General features: G+C 44.1%; 1 protein-coding gene across 4 annotated transcripts in view; it reads left to right on the forward strand.

The window, feature by feature from the left end:
• Nucleotides 1-20,622, forward strand: part of LOC139350190 (protein kinase C beta type-like) — a 31,401-nt gene that overhangs the window by 2,894 nt on the left and 7,885 nt on the right. For 2 of the 4 annotated variants that reach the window (XM_070991419.1, XM_070991410.1), the window contains exons 3-16: nt 10,016-10,098; nt 11,950-12,061; nt 16,252-16,380; nt 16,801-16,957; nt 17,353-17,487; nt 17,650-17,746; nt 17,830-17,973; nt 18,090-18,263; nt 18,348-18,439; nt 19,322-19,384; nt 19,483-19,621; nt 19,708-19,788; nt 19,872-19,979; nt 20,322-20,462. In XM_070991419.1, the coding sequence (XP_070847520.1) occupies nt 10,016-10,098; nt 11,950-12,061; nt 16,252-16,380; nt 16,801-16,957; nt 17,353-17,487; nt 17,650-17,746; nt 17,830-17,973; nt 18,090-18,263; nt 18,348-18,439; nt 19,322-19,384; nt 19,483-19,621; nt 19,708-19,788; nt 19,872-19,979; nt 20,322-20,462 (1,655 nt within the window). Of the gene's footprint in view, nt 1-10,015; nt 10,114-11,949; nt 12,062-16,251; nt 16,381-16,800; nt 16,958-17,352; nt 17,488-17,649; nt 17,747-17,829; nt 17,974-18,089; nt 18,264-18,347; nt 18,440-19,321; nt 19,385-19,482; nt 19,622-19,707; nt 19,789-19,871; nt 19,980-20,321; nt 20,463-20,622 lie in introns of all 4 variants that reach the window. The other 2 variants (XM_070991427.1, XM_070991401.1) reach the window with 1 other exon arrangement.

A 20,622-nucleotide genomic window follows, 5' to 3' on the forward strand; every position in this document is an offset into this window, starting at 1 on the left:
GATTATGTGATGATTATGTGGTGATTTCCAGGCCAAAAGAAGTCTCGACGTCTGCGCTAAAACTGGTTGAACAGTGAGTTTGTTTTTTGGTGAGAAAATAGAATGATGTGATGATTAATAAACAAGAAATGATGAGGATTTTGTGAACAGACCCAAATGTTTCTGGTGATGTTCAGTGTTTACATCGAAGCTGTAAATACGAATTATGCAATTTCAGTCAGGATCAAACAGATCTTGTGATTTGTGATGTGCAGGGTGAAGGATATGGAGGCGTGTTGTTAAGAGTCCCATTCAATTTAAAACATATGTGCCTGCATGCAGAATAAAAGTTGACCCAACAGAGAGTTTTAGGGACAAAAACATGTTTATCTGAAGTTCTCCTAGAAGTTCCAAGTCTACTGGTTAAAACTGGGGTGAATTTGGCTGTAAAGTGAGTTTTTAGTAATGAAGGTTTAATGAGAAGGTAAATGAGGCCCTTTTTGTTTGCTGTTGTTTACTGGAAACTGTGCAGTACAGTGTATCATTCAGTAAGATGACGACAGGAAGTAGTTCTTTTTCAACGTGGATGATGAAGACTTAGTCGGCTGCAGACATCTGAAACATTGAAGTAGGAGAAATCCTGGGAAATGAGTTTAAATTCAAACCACCTGCCTCGGGTTGTGGAGGTCTCCCACATGCTGCCACAACAGCTCTGACCCGTCGAGACCTGGACGCAGGACCTCTGTCCTGCGGTGTCTGGCACCAGGGCGTTGGCGGCGAATCCTTTGAATCCCGTGGGCTGCGAGGTGGAGCCTCCATGGATTGGACTTGTTCCGGCACGCTGAGCAGATGCTCCGTCGGTTTGAGATCTGGGCACTTTGTAGGCCAGACCGCCGTCCTCAGCTCTTTATCATGCTCCTGAGTTTCTGCAGCGGGGCCGGGGAAAGCCGCCACCATCAGGGGGGTGTGTTTGGTCTGTAGTGGTGTTTGGGTGGGTGGTGCACGTGGCATCCATGTGGATGTCAGGACCCAAAGTATCCTGACAGATGCGTTGTCTCTAGCTGATCAGTGTTATTTGCTTCATCTGTCTGTGGCTTTAATGTTGTGGATGTAGTTATGATCTCCGTTAAATTACAGCTGAAACGACTGGTTGATTAATCGATCAGTCGAGAGACACAAAACTAATGAGAATGGATTAATAGTTTAGTCATTTTCAAGAAAAATGTGAGGATTTCAGAACATTTGTTGTTTCCTGTCGCTGTAAACTGACAAAACAAGACATTTGAAGATGTCACCTTCCACTCTGGGACATTTTATATGTTAAAGCACTAATAATCAATATTATTAACATTTAAATGCTGTTGAAACGGAGTTTAACAGATCCCACTGGTTTGATGGGTAGAAAACAATGAAAAACAGCTTTTAGAATTCTATTTTTACTTTTACTTTTACTTTTTATTTGCTTGCTGAAACAAACTCACCGTAGGATTCATTAGCAGCTGATTTGTAAGTTCATTCTTGGAAACAGGAAGCAGCAGTTGTGATACAGCTGAAAGCTCCAGAACTTCTGCTGATGGACGCTGAAATGAGACTGTTGCAGGAGGCATTGATTGGGTGACTTGCAGGTTACAAGATGTGATTTGAGCAGCATTTAAATGACTGTTTAACTGTGAAGTACATGTTGAAATACGCTCATCGAGAGCTGCTTAAGCAACCATTTCCTTTCTTTGACGTAACGTGAGAGAAAAGTGGGATATTAGTGATCGGGAAGCTGGATTGTGTGAACGGTGGTGTCTTGAAGTTAACTGGAGGAACAAAAAGGGTGTAGATGCGTGAGTTGAGTATGAATGGGAGGCGCTGACACACGAGAGTCGTCAGCGTTTCTTCTTGCTCTGTAGGAATGTCAGACATCTGGTGCAGACTTGTTCTGACGAGCAGGGCAGATTATTTTCTGTGTTTGTGTGACAAAGGTGTCTTCTGTGCATTGTGGGTGTGTTTGAATACCTGTTCTGCAGGCGAAGGTTTCTCTCCTTTCCTGCCTTCAGAGTTTCTTATTGGCGTTGGTTTGTATGTGATCACACCTTTTTGTGTGTGTGTGTGTGCTCTGATAGCAAAAAGAGGAAGTTACCCTCATCTAATTTCCTGCTAAGGAAGTCTCCAGATGTGTGATCAGAGGTTAGACCGAGGTCAATTTTCTTCTTTTTCAGTTATCTTATCAGATGAGTTGATGGAAAGTTTTTGTTCACGTTGAAAACAAACTGCTTCTAAAAACAGCAAATCAAATCATTGTCCTCCGAAGGAAAGGGATGCTGAAAAGAAGAAACCAGCGTTGGTATTATTGGGTTTCACAGCACACAGTTTAACTTGTCAAAGTAGGAAAGCAAAGGAGTTACTAATGATGTTAATGATGGCTGTGACAGTTAGCCAGAATGTACATTACAGGGACCCTGAAAGCTGTCATTACAGTTAGCATGTACACCTGTGCCTCTTCCTCTGTGACGTGTCAAAGTGTCTGAATGAAAAAGGTCTCTTGCCTCAGTGTTTTCTTTGCATCAGGGCAGAAATCACAAAGGTAAGAAGAGTACAGAGCGTCAAACGCTGCCAACCCTGAAGCCTGAATAGAATCTATATCATGGTATGAATCCCGTCATGGTGATGGTATGACCCGTCTTTGACATTGTAGGATATGGAGTTTCGTGACTGGGTCTCCAGCCACGTTGGCGGCGGAGTCTCTTGTGGCAGCGTTGGTGACGTAGTGACCTCTGCATTGAGTCTGACGCCTCTGTTCCTCAGTGGAAGTGGAACAGTGACTCCACATTTATGTGTAGACATGCAAAAAGTCCTGTTAGCAAGGTTAGCACCAGCACTCCTTTAGCACTGTCCGCCATTGCTCAAAATCTCCTCGTGAACACAAAGGAGAAAACGGCGCACACTCACTCATCACAAGCCGGAAACCCTGATTTGTCCTTGTCAGCAGTGCAAACAGGAAAGAGTTTTCCAAAAGCTCTATTTTCAGTGACGTAAAACTGTGTTTGTGTGGACAAAAGGTTGTAATGAAAAAGCTATGTTTTGACAAATGTGTGTGTACTATGGATAAGAGTCCACAGCCATGCTAGCATCTCGTTGAGTAGAACGACGTCTGAATGAGCAGGTAGAACAATCAGCAAAATGTTCAGTTCAGTGAAAAATCGCTCCTCTTCATAACGTACGAGTCACATCCAACATCTGTTCTCTCAAAATTTTATCTAAAAGAGCCCATTAAGAACTTTCCTCCATCTCCATCTGCATTTAACGTGAACGCAAACAACCGATGCTAACATGTTGGCGTTAAGCAGGTAAAATGTTCACCGCCTTAGCTTAGCGTGTTAGAATGCTAACATTTGCTAATTAGCAATACACACACAGTCCAGCCGAGGCTGATGGGAATGTCATGAATTCAAATGACCTGACGATGGTGCTAGAGGAAGAGTCGGCATCAACGAAGACCGCAAGACGTGTCCTCTGGAGACCATGAATGTCTGCTTCAAATGTCACCATAAACCCGTCCAGGAGCTGCTGAGATATTTCAGTTTGGATCTAAATCCACGCACTGTTCATGTGCTCGGCAATAAAAGAACAATTCATAGGACGCTCAAGCTTTTTTTTAAAAAAGTGGTCACTAACATGAATAACTTTGAGGGAACTGAAAGCTGTTTTCTCGTACAGCATCTCATGAGGCGGCTGCAGGCGTGTCATTTCTGACCAACGTGCGCTCTTAAAACTCCACCAAAGGTTGAATAGAGCGAAGCATTTCTCTGTCTTGCTGTGACTACAGATCTTTTCACTTCACGCTCCACTGGCCTCCACTTGGAACAAACATAATCTGCTTTTCGCCGGCCTTACTGCTTGTAGCTGCTTGTTTCGCCACCGCTGTGGTGGAAGAAGTATTCGGATCTTTAATTTAGCAGCAATACAGCAGCGTGCAAATAAAAGTCCTGCGTTCAAAATCTTACTTCAGTAAAAACACCAGAGTATTTGCATTAAAGTGCAGAATGCCCCATTTCTGAACAACACATATTATATTATTGGATTATAAAGATTGATGCATTAATAGGTTTATTAATATACTTATTATGGGAGTAAAAAGTATAAAGCAGTAGAAACGTAGAAGTACCTCAAAATACTTCAGTAAACTGCCTGAACTCAAAGTGTCACTGTTATTGATCAGATCAAGGCTGTGCTTGACTTTTACTCCTGATCATCCAGTGATCAGTGGTTGAAGAAGTACCTTTGTATTGATTGGACGACAGGCCTGCCAGTCTCAGATATTGATTATAAGATACGCTGGCGACACAGTGGTTGAGTACGCCTGTCAACAGCGCAGCGCCTGCTGGTCAGCGAGCTCTTCACTGTGAAGCCGACGGACGTCAGGACGGCTGACTGGATGTTAATGTGAGCGGGGAACCAGGCAGGATGTTGTGGGAGGAGAGCGAAGATGAAACGAACAAATCACAGCAAACGACAACAGATTGATGATGAATGAATGAGGCAAAACAGCTTCAGCTTTACCTGAAATCATCAAAACTGTCGGTCTTGTTAATACCTAATTGAGTTATTGACAGATTCGCCAGTTTCCTTCCGCTGATCGATCAGTACCGGTGATTTACTTGCCAATAACTGTCAATGCAAACTCAGCTGACCCAGGTCAAGTCATGGCCACTGTGCACGTTCATATGGCAGAGACCGAATATGCTTAAATATGCATTACGACTCACACAGCTGGTGTTAAATATCATCATATTTCTTGTGATGTGTAAAGATTCTTATATTTAATCACTGTCGGCCGTTCTCACAAAGTTTTTTTTTTGCAAGAAAAATTGGATATATGCGACCGATGACGTCACCTTAGTGACGGTATACATGTAAACAAATGGCTTCAGTTCAAAGTTCACTCCCCACATTTGTAGATCATACAGTCGTACACGACTCGTCATCCAGGATCTCGTGTGAACTTGACGCTTCTTTCCTCCTTTTGTGGCCTTTTCAGCCCATATTGCCTTCATGTAAACAGCACAAGCTGCTGGTTGGCGTCCATGTTTGTTCGATACAAGAATAGGTGAGCTTTGGCGTTCTTGCAGGACTTCTTCTACTTCTACATGCATTCAGTATGTTTTCTAATATATTTATGTTTGAGCCTGACGGTTTATGCTCCTTCCTGACTGTCAAAGACTGAAGCGTCTGTGCGAGTTGGTGGAAATGTGCGCTTTGTCCTGTCTTTGTAGGTTTCAGCTAGTCTTCAGGTTTAAGGTTCAGGCTTTGGATGCTGATTGATGTGGTGCCTTTTTTCTTTAGCGACACCAAAGCACAACAAAAACACAGTTACCAGCATGAAACAGTTTGCTGTAGCTCAGCGTGTGAGTGGTTGGACTCCCCTGACTGCTTAGTCATCAATTAAACACCAACACCCGTCCAGTCCAGTCAGATGCTTGGAAGCTAAAGGAGCATTTCCAAACTAGCATTCGTAAACTGTCAGTCACACCATATTCACACCTGCCACACCTGCCCTGTGAGTCCCGATGGCTGCCTGCTGTCTTGTAAGGAATTTAATCATCGTATCTATGAGACGGACGGACGGACTGAAAAAAGACACTGATCTGAGCTCTCAGGTTTTGTTTGTTGATGAGGTATTATGATCACAAGAGGAAGAGGGTTACAAGGAAGTCAATGAAGCAGCACCAAGACTCCAGCTTTGGTCAATCGTTGCCTGCCTAGCAGCTGACATCACACTGGTATCAAACACAAACTCGATTGAAGATGAAGTAGTGTGTGCAGTACTGCAGTGTATGGGATAACCTGTATTTTTTGTATTTGCATAATAATGACAGCCTCGAAGGTGGTGCAGGCATTTCATTATTTCCACTCAACTGGCTGCGAGGAACTGTTTTGCGAGTCATTAACAACTTAAAAGGTGACGATATGTCAAAGTTATGTTCACAGCTTGTTTCTGCTGCCCCCAAGTGGCCAAAATATCAGGTTACTATTACAGGATTAAATAACTTTAAATGTGCTTCTTGATCAGTTTCACGTTTTTTAAGGTTTGTTCAAATGTAGAATCACATACAAACTGTTCATAGCTCCTTTAAAACTAGCTGAATTTCAGTGTTAACTGGATTTTTTTTAGGTTTTGCCAGCAGTTTGTTGACACGTCTTCAGTTACTGTTGGAAATTCCCAAAATTCAGAATTATGACTGCTGAGCCGCCGGGCGGTTCAGAGAGCTGTGCATCGGCAGGGACTAATCTCTGTGGTTCTGGCTTGTTGAGGCCTGAATGATGCTTACGAGTGTCTCCGTCTGTGGTCTGGTGATCGTCCAAGATGGAGGGAACTTCCTGACGCTCCCGTTGATGTCAAACTGTCGGCCCGCTGTCGTCCTGGCGCTCCATGGCGGGGTTCTTTTTCGGGTCGGCCCTGATTTGCCGTTATCGCTGTCAGTCGGATGAAAACGGGGCGGTGTGTGTAGACTCGACTGTAGGGCTCAGCCTGGTTGCTAGGCAACAGAGCGAAAACCTCCTCGGCAGGTCACTAGGCCCGTCTTTCAGCGGTGTGTGCGTGAGTGTGTGTGGCGTGCGGGCGTGTGTGTGTGTGTGTGTGTGTGTGCGCGACAGCAGATTTCTGAACAAAAAGCTCGAACGTGTGAGCGCGTCCTTCGCTGCGTTTTCTGTTGCGCCTGCTCTGTTTCTGACACACTGCAAACACACAAATGAATTCTCCACCCCCTCACACTGCCTCAAACCCAGCTGTGCCCCATCCCTTCCTGCCCACACACACACACACACACACGCACACACACACACACACACACACACACACACACACACACACACACACACAGAGTCTATCTCTGTCTCTCTATTGACTTAATTTCTTCGTCTTTCTCTCTTTGTGTTTCCCTTTGTTTTCAGCCCCTGTCCTCCGTCCTCCGTCCTCTGTCCTCTGTCCTCCATCCTCCGTCCTCCGTCCTCCATCCTCCGTCCTCTGTCCTCTGTTCACGTCCGCTGTGTGGAGCCCAGACGGACAGTTCAGCCATGTCGCACCTGGCTTACTGTCCTCACGTCTCATGACTGCGGCGTCTGTGGTGTCTCTCTGCATCCGAAATTTACTGTGCCGCACATGTAGGTCGTCCAGGTGTCCGCTGATGTGACCCACCTCCTCTCCTGCACAAATGAACACACGCACAAACAAACGTTAGCGCCGCGTTGCTTAACTGCTAGAAACCTGTGGAAAGTGCAGCCAGGTGCCACGGTGCCTCATGAAAATGTAACGAGAATGTGAATAATTAAGATCAAACCAGAGCGCAGTCTCACCCTGTGTGTGTGTGTGTGTGTGTGTGTGTGTATGTGTGTGTGTGTGTGTGTGTGTGTGTGTGTGCGCGTGCATGCGTGTGTGTGTGTGGTCTGTTTTTCATTTGAAGTGGCTGTTACCAAGCTAACCTGCTAACCTGCAGCCTGGTGAAGCCGTACTGTCTTCAGTCAGTTTGTGGTTGATACTTTGCGGAGTTGAAGCAGTTAAAATCGGCACTGGGCTGGATTTTAATTAAAAATATTATACCTGTGATGTGAGTCTGAACCACGAAGAGAAGACTGATCTGCCATATTTGTCCAAAAGGAGCTCTTGGTGGTGGTCGTGCCTTCGTCTGCAGGACGCGGCTGATCAGAGTTGAGTCATGGATTCCACTTTATTTCCATCTGACCCAGAGTCAGACAAACTCATGGATGTGTTCCTCGTGACTGTGCGCAGTTTAACGGTTTACTGACTAATCTGATCTCAGTTCAGCGTTGTCTAATAGCAGCAAACGCACCTTCTCCACCTCTCCTGGAGGTTTGTACTGCTTTACCAAGCCTGCAGCCAGTCAGCATTTTCATCATTGATTACTCTGCAGACATTTGTTCTTACTGAATCACTTGCTCTCCAAAATGTCAGAGCATAACGAGAAATCACAACACTCAGTGAGCTTGTTTTGTCCAACCAACTGTCCCAAATCCAAAGAGATTATGTTCGCTATCATAGGAGAAAACCAGCAAAGTATTCACATTTGAGCAGCTAAAATCAATGAATGTTTGACTTTTTCGTCAAGATGATGCCTTCATGTCGCTTGTTTTATCCAACCAATGGTCCTAAAACCCCAACATATTTCATTTACAAACATATTAAACAGAGAAAAGCACCAAAGTCGGGTGTCTTTGATCGATAAATGACTTTCCTTTCATCAGTTATTTCATTTTCATTTCCAAAGTGGTTGCTAATTGATGTATTTTCTGGTTAATCAACTAATTGTTTCAGCTCTGCTTCTTACACAAACACGTATGGATCGGCAGCATTTGCGTGCAGTGCGGGACTGTTTCTGCTGTGTCTGCACATGTAAACAAGAGCTGAACTGTTTCAGTCTTCTTCATTTATTAGTGAAATTATCTGTTGTGGACAATTCAAAGTGTTTCTACTTTTCATTATAGATTTTTTTGTGTCTTTTCAAATGTTATTACTACCTTACTACCTATTACTACCAAATGTCAATATCTACCACTACTACCTTGTGTCTATACTTTGCACCTATAGCCTCCAACCTTTTATGTTACACTCCAGCGTAAAGCTGAAATTGATTATTGGTGAATCCATAGAAAATGGCAACAATTTTTATCAGTTAATCATTTGAGTCCTTTTTAAGTGAAAAACATCAAACATTCTCTGATTTTAGCTTCTTCAGTGTGGAGATTTTGCTGGTTTTCTTTCCTCTGAATCTGAATCTCTGTGGGTTTTGGACAAAAAGAGACATTTGAGTCCATCAGCTGGATTTTGGAAAATTGTGATGTGCTTTTTCCACCATCGCTTGACATTTTGTAGCCCCTCCAGACCGAATTAGACGAGCTCGTCCGTCTCTCCTGCTCAGCTCCGTCTACATTTTGGTAGCTGGCAGCATTTTGGATCTGCAGTTTCCCAGCAGCCAAAAGTCAGTTCATTAGGACAGATGTCATTTAAGAAGAGGCACATATGAAATTCATGTTTTCATGGAGAAATATATACAGAATATATATCACATGTGAAACACTGAGCTTTGTGACCACATGTGAAACACCTGAAAACAACTTTTATCTGATGAGAGCGTTTGCATTTTTAGCTTCTTTTTTTTTTTTTTTTTTTTTTTTTTTTTAGCTTTTTTCACACGTTTTTCACTGAGAGAAGATTTGGTTTGTGAAAGGATTAAACTGAAGGACTGAAGCAGTTTTATCTGCATGTAAATGTCGTGGAATTCAGCCAGAGCAGCGTCCATCTTCAGCGAGCGAGCATCCGTACAGATGGACGGGGGCTCAGGATAAGATATCTGGTCGGCGCTGTCGCCTCGCAGCTCGACGGTCCTGGCTTTTTCCCAGCTTTTCACTCTTTAACTTGCATGTTCTCCCTGTGCTCGCGTGGGTCCCCTCTGGGGTGTCCGTTTTCCACGCCATCAGCACATGTATCTGAGGCCAGTTTGGCTTCGAGCTGTGGTCGGTCCCCGGGCTCGGCGCGGTGGCTGCCCGCTGCTCCTCAGGGACGTGTTAAACCCAGAGAACAGACTGTATACTGCACTGACTGTGATTACATGTGACAGTAACGGATCTTATCATGAGGCCCAGTGTGTGCAGGGCTTTTATTTCAGCCACCACACCGACTGATTTTCACCTTCAAGCAGATCACCAGGTAGACAGCCTGCTGCCGTTCGGAGCCGCCTCTGCGGGAAGGTTCCTGTGGCAGCTTTAATGTCTATGTGATTAATGTGATTATGAGATATCCCACCATGCGGCGGATAAATATAATCATCTAAACTGAAGCAATCAAACTAAATATAGACGTCGGCAGCAAGGAAGGAGCGAATGGGAACTTCCGAAATCTGAGTCGCCTATTGAGCAATGACTAATGCCACATAATTGACATATTGATTCATCTATTTGTTGCTGCTGCGTCGTCTTATTTGGTTTTGCGTGGAAGCCTGAGTTAATAATTGTTTTCCCCCCTCTCCCCCCACAGTGTGCTGTTTTGTGGTCCATAAGCGCTGTCATGAATTTGTTACCTTTTCCTGTCCGGGGGCCGACAAGGGGCCCGCCTCCGATGTAAGTAGAGAAAATGTACGCATGCACGCACGCACGCACACACACACACACACACACACATGCACACACATCTAGAACAGATCTGCTCAGCTTGCTTCATGTAAGCCTTTGCTGTTTATTTGATTCATTAGACTTTGAGGAAGCAGATCGCTGCGTTCAAGTGAAATGTTTATGTGCATGGTTAGTGAATGTTTAGCAGGGTCAGCACTGGCTGGTGGTGTTTGTGTACTTCCACATAGTTCCTGTATTGGAACAAACACACACACACACACACACACACACACAGATGTAGCCTCTTGTCCTCTCTCCTGCTGAGCTGTCAGCCCTAAATCACCCGAGGCATGTCAGTTAAGAGACAATGTGCTGCCTGGCTGCCTCAGGTTAATGAGCCGATATCTCTCTCTCACACACACACACACACACACACACACACACACACAGACACACACACACACACACACAGACACACACGCACAATATGTGAGTCAGCATGGATTTTGAAGTCATATGACTGATGTTTATGAATCTCTAACTCCTGTCTTTCTTTGTTTTTGTTGCATCATCAAAGCTGCTTCCTATTTTTGAACATCATCCAAACTCTCTCAATCAGTCCTCTCTCTCTCTCTCTCTCTCTCTCTCTCTCTCTCTCAATCATTCTTCTCTCTTTCTCTCTCTTTCCCTCAATCAGTCTTCTCTCTCTCTCTCTCTCTCTCTCTCTCTCTCTCTTTCTCTCTCTCTCAATCAGTCTTCTCTCTCTCTCTCTCAATCATTCTTCTATCTTTCTCTCTCTTTCCCTCAATCAGTCCTCTCTCTCTCTCTCTCTCTCTCTCTCTCTCTCTCTCAATCATTCTTCTCTCTTTCTCAATCATTCTTCTCTCTTTCTCTCTCTTTCCCTCAATCAGTCTTCTCTCTCTCTCTCTCTCTCAATCAGTCTTCTCTCTGTCTCTCTCTCTTTCTCTCTCTCTCTGTCTCTCTCTCTCTCTCTCAATCATTCTTCTCTCTTTCTCAATCATTCTTCTCTCTTTCTCTCTCTTTCCCTCACTCAGTCTTCTCTCTCTCTCTCAATCAGTCTTCTCTCTCTTTCTCTCTCTCTCTCTCACGATGCAGGTGCTAATTAAAGGATCAGTTCACTCAAATAGGAGAAAATGATATGATCCCCTTCGCCTCTGTTATATTGGGGCAGCCAGAAGTACAGCAATGTAGACATTTTAGGCCCCTTTGTAAATCGTAATGATGCACAACACAATATTTTCAACAGTAGTGATGTTTCAGTTCCTGTTTCAACATCACAGACCCTCTGTGCACGATCCAGGTCCATAAAGAAATGGCTGTCCCAGTTTGTTGTGACTGGCGTGCACAGAGCCGCAGTCTCAACCCCATACGACAGCTTTCAGGTGAAGCCAGGCCTTCTCACCCAGCGTCAGCACCGCTTACGGGTGAAAGGAAGCAAATCCCTGCAGCCAGGCTCCAGGATGTCGTGAGAAGCCTCCCCAGACGAATGGATGCTCAGTGGTTTTATTACGGGTATAGCACCGTGATAAGTCACATAGTTCAGGAGAGTGAAATTTTCAACAGCCACATGTGGCTGAAATGGTGTCCACATACTTTTGGCTATATAGCGTATCTCACAGCAAAAAACCCCCAAACTATCTGCAATGTTAGATAATACTAGAGGGAGGAAAGTGCAAACATGTCTTTTTCTAACTTGGGTGAACTGACCCTTTAAAGAACGGGAATAATGGGACGTGACAGCACGTGAACTTGTAACGGAGCTGTGCTGGAAACCACCTGGATTACTGAAATGTTGAACTAAGCGTCTTCTCTCTCCTCGCTGTGCTTCTGCCTCTGCAGGATCCTCGTAGTAAACACAAGTTTAAGGTCCACACTTACTCCAGCCCGACGTTCTGCGACCACTGCGGCTCCCTCCTCTATGGGCTCATTCACCAGGGCATGAAGTGCGACCGTACGTACGCCGACGTCTGTCTGAGTGTGTGATCATGTGGCAAACGTGGAAGCTCGTGCTTTGGGAGCCATGAGTAGAACAACGTACCTGCTTTATGGATCATATGCAGCCCGCCCATTTTTAGTCTTTTTATCGGTGACTTTAGCAAACTCAAGTCAAAATTTCAGTCCTTTATAAAGCAGATGCACTCGATATTATAACAATATGAGTTTCAGCTCCTTTTTTTTATCTGTCCGACCTCCGTTTTACTGTTTCAGTTCGTTCTCGCTGCTCTCTTAGCTGTAGTTGCTTTCATCAACAAAAATTATGACTAAATATCATCGTCAACGAACCTTTATCACGTGACGAAAACGAGATGAGACGCAACGCAAATGCTGGTCATGTGATGATAACTATAACGAAATATATAATGCAATATCGTTGACGAATAAAAACGAGACTAAATGCGTTGTTATTATTATTTTGCAGTATTTCTGTTTCCCGTGTCTCACTTCGGGGCTGCATCAGGCATTAGTTCCCACTCGCGGCGTTTTTTAGAAGATGCAGCTGCTGTAGGTTAGCGTTAACGACAGACAGCTGACACAGAGAACCGGCCATCGGTGCCGTGCTTGGTAAAATAAATATGTTGTAAACTCAAATCAGAGCGTCTTCGTGTCTGGAATGGATGTGTTCTTGAGTCTATAAGATAACAATAATATAATAATAAGACAACCTTGTTTGAACTGTGAAATGGGTTTGACTACAAGAAAATTTTGGTTTCACCTATACTACGAGGTATTTATACTATATTGATTGGGTTAAATAGAATTGCATTACTAAAAAGTGACTAAAATGCAATTTTCATTGACTAAAACTCGACTAAAATGTCATCAGTTTTCGTCGACTAAAACTAGACGAAAATAGTCGAGGATAATTCTGACTAAAATGAGACTAAATGCTCAGACTTTTAGTCGACTGAAACTTGACTAGACTAAAAAGAGTACGAACGTGACTAAAAGTAATAAAGACTAAAATGACGGCTTGACACAAAGACTAGACTAGGACTAAAATTAAAACAGGCCGTCAAAAACAACACTACTCTTAGCGTCATTTGCGGCAGAATCTAAAAACCAACCATGCATTACCTGCTCGGCACCTAACAGCAGGCAAAGTTAGCAACTAGCTGCTGAATGCAATGAAGCATTTAGCAGCCAAAGAGCCAGATCTATCAGCGAGGAGTTGATGGAGACCAAAAACAGAGAGAATATTAGCCGAAGTGGCCGAAAAGAAGTTAATGCAGGTTTAACTGTATAACTTTCAAACTCTTCACTCGTTCACATATTGACAAACTTTATAGATTTAGAGCTTAAATATTCTCTTTAGTGATTTGCCTTTGGATAACGTGTGAAGGATGTCTAGTCAAGAGACAGTGAAACAAATTTAGCCCTTTTTTGGCCTCTTTTAAGCTGTTGATCCAAACATCAGTATGCAATATGTGGAAGTGACGTTACCCAACACGTTTTCATTGTGAGAGCTTTCATTCTTTCACTCTCACTTTGCCAAGCATCAAGGACGCCGGTCAGAAAACAGACAAACGGCTGCCACACGTACCGCTTTCGTAATCCACGTACTGCTGCTGATATGTGGACCGCAGCTCAGCTAAAACCTTTAAATGAATTAAGATAATAATTTAGAATAATGGGCCTGCTCGTGAGTCATAAGTGAACATATATTATCAGCTTAACGCCCGACACTGAGAGATATTATCAGCTTCGCTCAGCGATGACTGAATAGTTTTTACATTCATGCTGTTGTGTCACATTTCTGATCTTTATCTTATTGCTGGCAACAAAGACACAAACAGGAAGTGGGCTACATGTCTGCTATGCTTTCTCCAGCCCTGACGAGCTTTACTGCGGCAGCAGACAGTTCCTCATTGTATCTGTGTGTGAGATAGACTTTGACTTTGCAGCTGTTTGTACATGTTTATATTTAGTCACTAGAAAAGGAAAAGAAAATGAGGGGATGGCTTCGTTCCTCCTGAAAAAAGCTTATTTAACACAATTCACAAAGGTGTTGTTGGATTGTGTATTAATCCTCATAAGCAAACAGCACATGACAAAAAGCTGTGTGTTCAGTTTTCACACTAAATAGTGGAAATGCAGACATGTTCAACTTAATCTTAAGTAACGCTTTCTATTAAGGTACATATATTCATCAACTTGTTGCTTGTTAGCATGCATTTTAGCAGCATATTGGCTCTTCATGAGTCATTATAAAGCGCTTTTTAACAGCTTCCTTACTTACTATCAGCAAGGAGTAATTAATGAGTTGTTAAGGGAAATTTGTTTATTAACTTTCAAACAGGAGCCGCAGCTCAGCGTGCTTCACAGGAAAGAAATCACATGCACCAAATGAGTGTTTTACATAGAGGAGACAGAATGGACGTAAAACAGATAAAAAAAATGAATGTAAAATAAGATGAAAGTAAAAATAGAGATAAAACCACACAATAAAATATTACAATCAAAAAAATAGAGAAGAATTAGGATAAAAAAATCTGAAGAAATCAATTAGGACGAAGCTCTAAATGAGCTCTTCGTCGCTCTCTGCTTTCTGTGGTTCTCAGACACGACAGAATCTTTTTGCTTCTCTGCAGATACTGATTCACCACAGGTCTCGATTATGCCGTGGCAGGCGTTTCGCAGCCGCCTCAGAACGACTTCTCATGGATGTAATCGCGCTGCAGGTTTTATCTGCCTGCAGGGCACAACCCAGCGCTGCCCCGCAGACCACCGTACTCACAAGGCTTTATTCACCCTGAGTGGAACAAGGCTGAAAATATAAATAAGCATCAAATCACAGCATAAAATAAGAAAATATCGGTGAAATAGATTACATAGAATGCATAAAATCAAGTAAAATACAACATTTTAAAAGAAGTGCAGCAGTGCATAAGCGAGAGGCAAAGCACAAAAGTTTCAGACTTGTATCAGGAGCCAATAGATAGTCAAAGGCTGAAGTGAAGACAGAAGTTTTTAGCTTTGCTTCCCTGATATCTGTAGGTTTGTTCCAGAGCTTTGGGGCGTAATGGACAAAGGCTGCATCCCCAGTTTTCTCTGGACTGTTGCTGGAAACCTCCAGTAGACCAGCAGCAGATGATCACAGCGCTCTTGAAGGCAAATAATAAACAAGGAAGTTGGCGATGTAAATGAACGGCCAAGTAGTTGTAATGACTTTATAATGACTGATAAAGAGTCAGTATGCCACTAACAAGAAACCAGTAAATGCTGGTGAATGGTGAATATGTGTCCCTTGACATAAAGTGTTCTTCAGCAGTGAGCTGAGATGTGAAGCCTCTCAGGTCCAGTCCCTCGCTCCTAACTTTCCATCGACCGGCTTTGTCTTGGAGGGACCTGAAACAGGGCGACAACTTGTTCTGCCGCATCAAACACTTGTTTGTTTCTGGGTCATCCCTCTCGAGAGTGAAGTAAGGTTTTAATGGAAAATGCAGCTGAGTGCAGCCGGAGAGCAGTGTAAGGATACAGAAACGAATGTCACGTTCAGGTGCGCTGACAAGAGGCTGTCATGGAACAGAAAACACAGCAAATGATTGCTCACTCACTGTCCACCTCTGCACCACCTGTGGAGTGGAGGAAGATGTGGAGCATCAGAGCAGTCTGACATCTAGTGGACAAACTCAGAAATTACATGAAGAGTGCCTTCTTTAGTGCTCATAAAGAAACGCACTGTTATCTGGTTGCCTGTGTCGCTCTACTCAGTGCAGATTGATCTGAGATTTAATTGTTCACTTACCTTTGCTGTCCAAATTGTGTGTTACTTAACATTTAAGTGTCAAACTTTACCACACGACATGTCCTCGAGTCTTCACGGAATCCACGCTGGTGTCCATCACAGCAGGTCCTTGAGTTTGAGTTTCAAAACGGATCCTGAAACCAAAAGCGGGATGCGGTTGTGTTTTTTGGGAACCTTGAAGACGAGTCTGAGATGAGACAAAAATGCACGAGGAAACACGCAAAGATCTGCTGGTGTTTCGTTTTTGACCCTTTAATCTGTCTCTCGCGAGCCCCCAAATCACAGAATGGAGGGTGTCATATGTTGCGCATATTTGTGATTTAAATGAAATGAACTTGTGTGTGTTTGTGTGTGTGTGTGTGTGTGTGTGTGCGTGTGTGCATGTGTGCTTTCAGACTGTATGATGAACATCCACAAGCGGTGTGTCGCCAACGTCCCCAGTCTGTGCGGGACAGATCACACCGAGAGGAGAGGACGCATCCACATCTCTGCCCAGATCGCTGAGGACACGCTCACCGTCACCAGTGAGTGCACTGTCCTCCTGTCAGCCTCACACACACACACACACACACACACACGCTGAGTGCCTCTGAAACCTCTCTATCAGCCCAAGACTAAAACTGGAAAGTCCATTAGTCGATCAATGATCCAACGATTGACCCACATCGCCGCTGGGACATGCGTCCACGTGCCAGCTCTCTCTCCCTCAGACAGCTGTGGATTGATTATGGAACAGAAACTAAACTGTTGTTAAGTGTTGTCAAATGTAGCCGGAGTTATTTAGGGCAGGCCAGAACGGGACTGACACTTACGGGTCCACGTCCCGCTGTCCTCTGGAAAGGACAAACTCCAGACTTCGACACCAAACAGTCTAAAAGTGTGTATTATCTTGGGATGCTTTCTTCTCCTCCTGACAGTTTTTTTTAAATCACGTCCTCTTGCAGTCAAAGAGGCTAAAAACCTGGTGCCCATGGACCCCAACGGCCTGTCAGACCCCTACGTCAAGCTCAAGCTGATCCCAGATCCCAAGAGTGAGAGCAAGCAGAAGACCAAGACCATCAAATGTTGCCTCAACCCCACCTGGAATGAGACCTTCACCTTGTGAGACCCCTCCCTATTCTTGCGCCACGTCTCGGATGAGCTCTGAGGCTTCGCACGCTTGTTTGGTTCGGCATTGTTGGGTGTTTGGTTTCCAGTTTTGGCCCCATTTTCAGTCACAAAAGCAGAACGCTGACTGGCGCTCATGCGACTGACCCTGTCCCCATTCTTTTCCCTGTTTTTGCTTCTAGCTAATCTGGGTTGCTGCGCCTGCTAGGAAAGGCACAGGCATGGAAAAGTGTCATTTGCTGAGATGTTTACTGGTTTAAATGGAGACATGAGGGGACGTAGATTTGAAATGAAATTGAGATCTAGCATTTGATTTTAACTGATTTGATGAACATCCTTCATCTGGTCTTTCGTCTGACTGTCCTCTGCTTTATTCTCTAATTTCTTAGCTGCCTAAAAGAAAGTGACAAGGACCGCCGTCTGTCAGTGGAGGTCTGGGACTGGGATTTGACTAGCAGGAACGACTTCATGGGATCCCTGTCCTTTGGGATCTCAGAGCTACAGAAACAAGGGGTGGACGGATGGTAAGATGCCACGACGAGGAGAGGAGATGGTGGATAAGTGGGAAACTTACACAGGTGTAGACAGAAATGACAAAGGCTGTGAATATTTAAGGGATTTGTTCACAGTCTGGTTATAATCCTGGATTTGATGTGACATTGCTGTGTTTTTATACTGGGTTTTAGGTTTAAGCTGCTGTCTCAGGAGGAAGGAGAATACTTTAATGTCCCTGTCCAGCCGGAAGGAGAGGAAGGTAACGAGGAGCTGCGACAAAAATTTGAGGTGAGAAATGCAAAATGATAACAAGTTTATGCCGTTTTTTTTTTTAGGTTTATTGATTCTGATGTTGTTCCTTCTCCCTCCAGAGGGCGAGGGTGGGTCCAGGGAAGCCCACAGACTCTTCTTCCTCCTCCACGGTGTGCAAGTATGACAGCAACGGCAATCAGGACCGGGTCAAGCTCTCGGACTTCAACTTCATCATGGTTTTGGGCAAGGGCAGCTTCGGCAAGGTGATGCACATTCATGGACACGTGTTCATGTGTTCGCTTTGGGAAATGAGAGGCGGGCTGGAAGACAGAGTTAACACGGCCAAGCTCGTTTCTTTCCTTTTTCTGACTCCCTTCAGGTGATGCTGGCTGAGAGGAAGGGCACAGACGAGTTGTACGCCATCAAAATCCTGAAGAAGGACGTGGTGATCCAGGACGATGATGTGGAGTGCACCATGGTGGAGAAGAGGGTCCTCGCTCTGTCTGGGAAACCGCCTTTCCTCACTCAGCTGCACTCCTGTTTCCAAACCATGGTACCGCACAACATGCTGCATTAACACACATGGCGGCACACAGCTTCTCCTCTCCCTCCTTACCTCTCCCTCTTTGTCTTCTAGGACCGACTGTATTTCGTCATGGAGTATATAAATGGAGGAGACCTTATGTACCAGATCCAGCAGGTCGGCAAGTTCAAGGAGCCTCACGCTGTGTGAGTACTCAGAGACTCAGAGCAGCTGAACACTGGGGCGTTTTATGCAGCGATGACAACATTTTCACACCTGCAAAACTCTGCTGTCGCTCAGAGTTTGTTGTAATTTAACTTCTTTTTGCTCTGCTCCTCTGTGCTTTGTCAGTGGCGGTGATGTCTGATTATTTTGGGCCGATCTGAGTGCAAAAAAAAATCATGAAAGATGTCCTAATTCAGTACGAGATGAAGCCTTATCAAAGAACAAGGGATTGATTGGTTGAAATTCTTTATTGGTCATTAATACATAAGTGGCCCCTCCAGCCAGAGATGCCCAGATACAGAAAACGCCAAAGGATAAATCCCAAGAAAATGGACAATGATGCTAATAATATATTCCAGTGTGCAGTTAAAGTGCTTTAATGCCTGGAACATCCTCCTAACAAAAAATCAATAATCCTCCAATCACAATATACAGCATACAACAAACAATGAAATGAATCCGTACATTCATAACAGTAAACAATGCAGATAAACTGCTGTACACTTAATAACTGCTGCTCCATGCTGCTCATTTCGGAGGGCAAACGACTTGGAGCTAACTGTGGTTAATCATCAGGATCGAGATGATACACAATGTTTTATTAGTCATGCTGGTGATAACAGTGCTGATATTTTCTTAAGTATTCAGGGTACTAAAATTAAAATTCACATTCACATTAACATAACCTCAGATGTGCTTCAAACTTATGAAAACAGAAAAACGTGACGCAGTTTTCATAAAAGTGCCACAAAATGTTTGCTTTTATTCACAAAGTCATCCATCTTTAACGCACGCCGTGCTGTGTATCCTGGTCCAGATCCGGTTAGAAGCTGATTTTTTAATTTTATTTGTCTGTATTTCAGGTTCTATGCTGCAGAGATTGCCATTGGACTCTTCTTCCTTCACTCCAAAGGCATCGTGTATCGGTGAGTCAGTTAGTGAATCAGCTCGAGTCTGAGTGTGCACTTAACAACCATTACAGAACGCATGTGTAAGCAAAACGTGTGTGTGTGTGTGTTTTCAGGGATCTAAAGCTGGACAACGTGATGCTGGACTCTGAAGGCCATATAAAGATAGCCGACTTTGGCATGTGCAAAGAAAACATGTTCGATGGAATTACTACAAAGACTTTTTGTGGAACACCAGATTACATTGCTCCAGAGGTGTGTTCTATGTGCTGATTGGTGCTTTTTTTTTTTACGCATTTTGTAACTCATGTATGAGACTCATGACCCGTTGTCTCCTGTAGATCATAGCTTATCAGCCTTATGGCAAGTCTGTGGACTGGTGGGCCTTCGGAGTCCTGCTCTATGAAATGCTTGCTGGACAGGTTCGTACGCATTACTTCTTACGTTTTCAACACCCGATTGTGACAAGAACTGATAATGGTGAACGATGTTTGTGCCCATCCAGCCGCCTTTTGACGGGGAGGATGAAGATGAGCTGTTCCAGTCGATCATGGAGCATCATGTCTCTTACCCTAAATCCATGTCCAAAGAAGCTGTTGCTATCTGCAAGGGGGTGAGGTCACATGATCAAATGCACGTACAGACAGACTCAGTCGTAGTTTGACCCCTAAACCTTCTCTTTATTCACTCTGAACACCAGAGATTACGCCCACATCAAGGGCTCTTAGTTTGGAGTGAAAGTGTGTCAGAGTAACTCAAACGCTCAGGCTACACCTGAGCTGACTAATCAGTCTCCGCTACCCCAAACCAAAAGTGCCACACGATGGAGGAAACACTATCAATTTGAGCTCCATCTTGCTGCTTTGTAGCTTTGTAGCTACGCTTTCAAAACTCAGCCTTTTCCTAGTGGGTTTGTAAGTAAACCCTCACCTTATGCATCTGTCTGTGATTTTAGCTCATGACCAAGCACCCAGGTAAGCGTCTGGGCTGTGGTCCAGAGGGGGAGCGAGACATCAAGGAGCACGCCTTCTTCCGCTATATAGACTGGGAAAAACTGGAGAATAAAGAGGTCCAGCCGCCTTTCAAACCTAAAGCTGTGAGTATATTACACACACACACACACACACACACACACACACACACACACACACACACACACACACACACACACACACACTGTTCAGCTGTTGAACGTCACCTGAACTTCACTGCTCACCTTAGAATTTAGTCGCGCTCAGAAAGGGAATAACGTACTT

The sequence above is a fragment of the Chaetodon trifascialis genome, chromosome 2 (assembly GCF_039877785.1).
Source record: "Chaetodon trifascialis isolate fChaTrf1 chromosome 2, fChaTrf1.hap1, whole genome shotgun sequence".
Taxonomy (NCBI): domain Eukaryota; kingdom Metazoa; phylum Chordata; class Actinopteri; order Chaetodontiformes; family Chaetodontidae; genus Chaetodon; species Chaetodon trifascialis.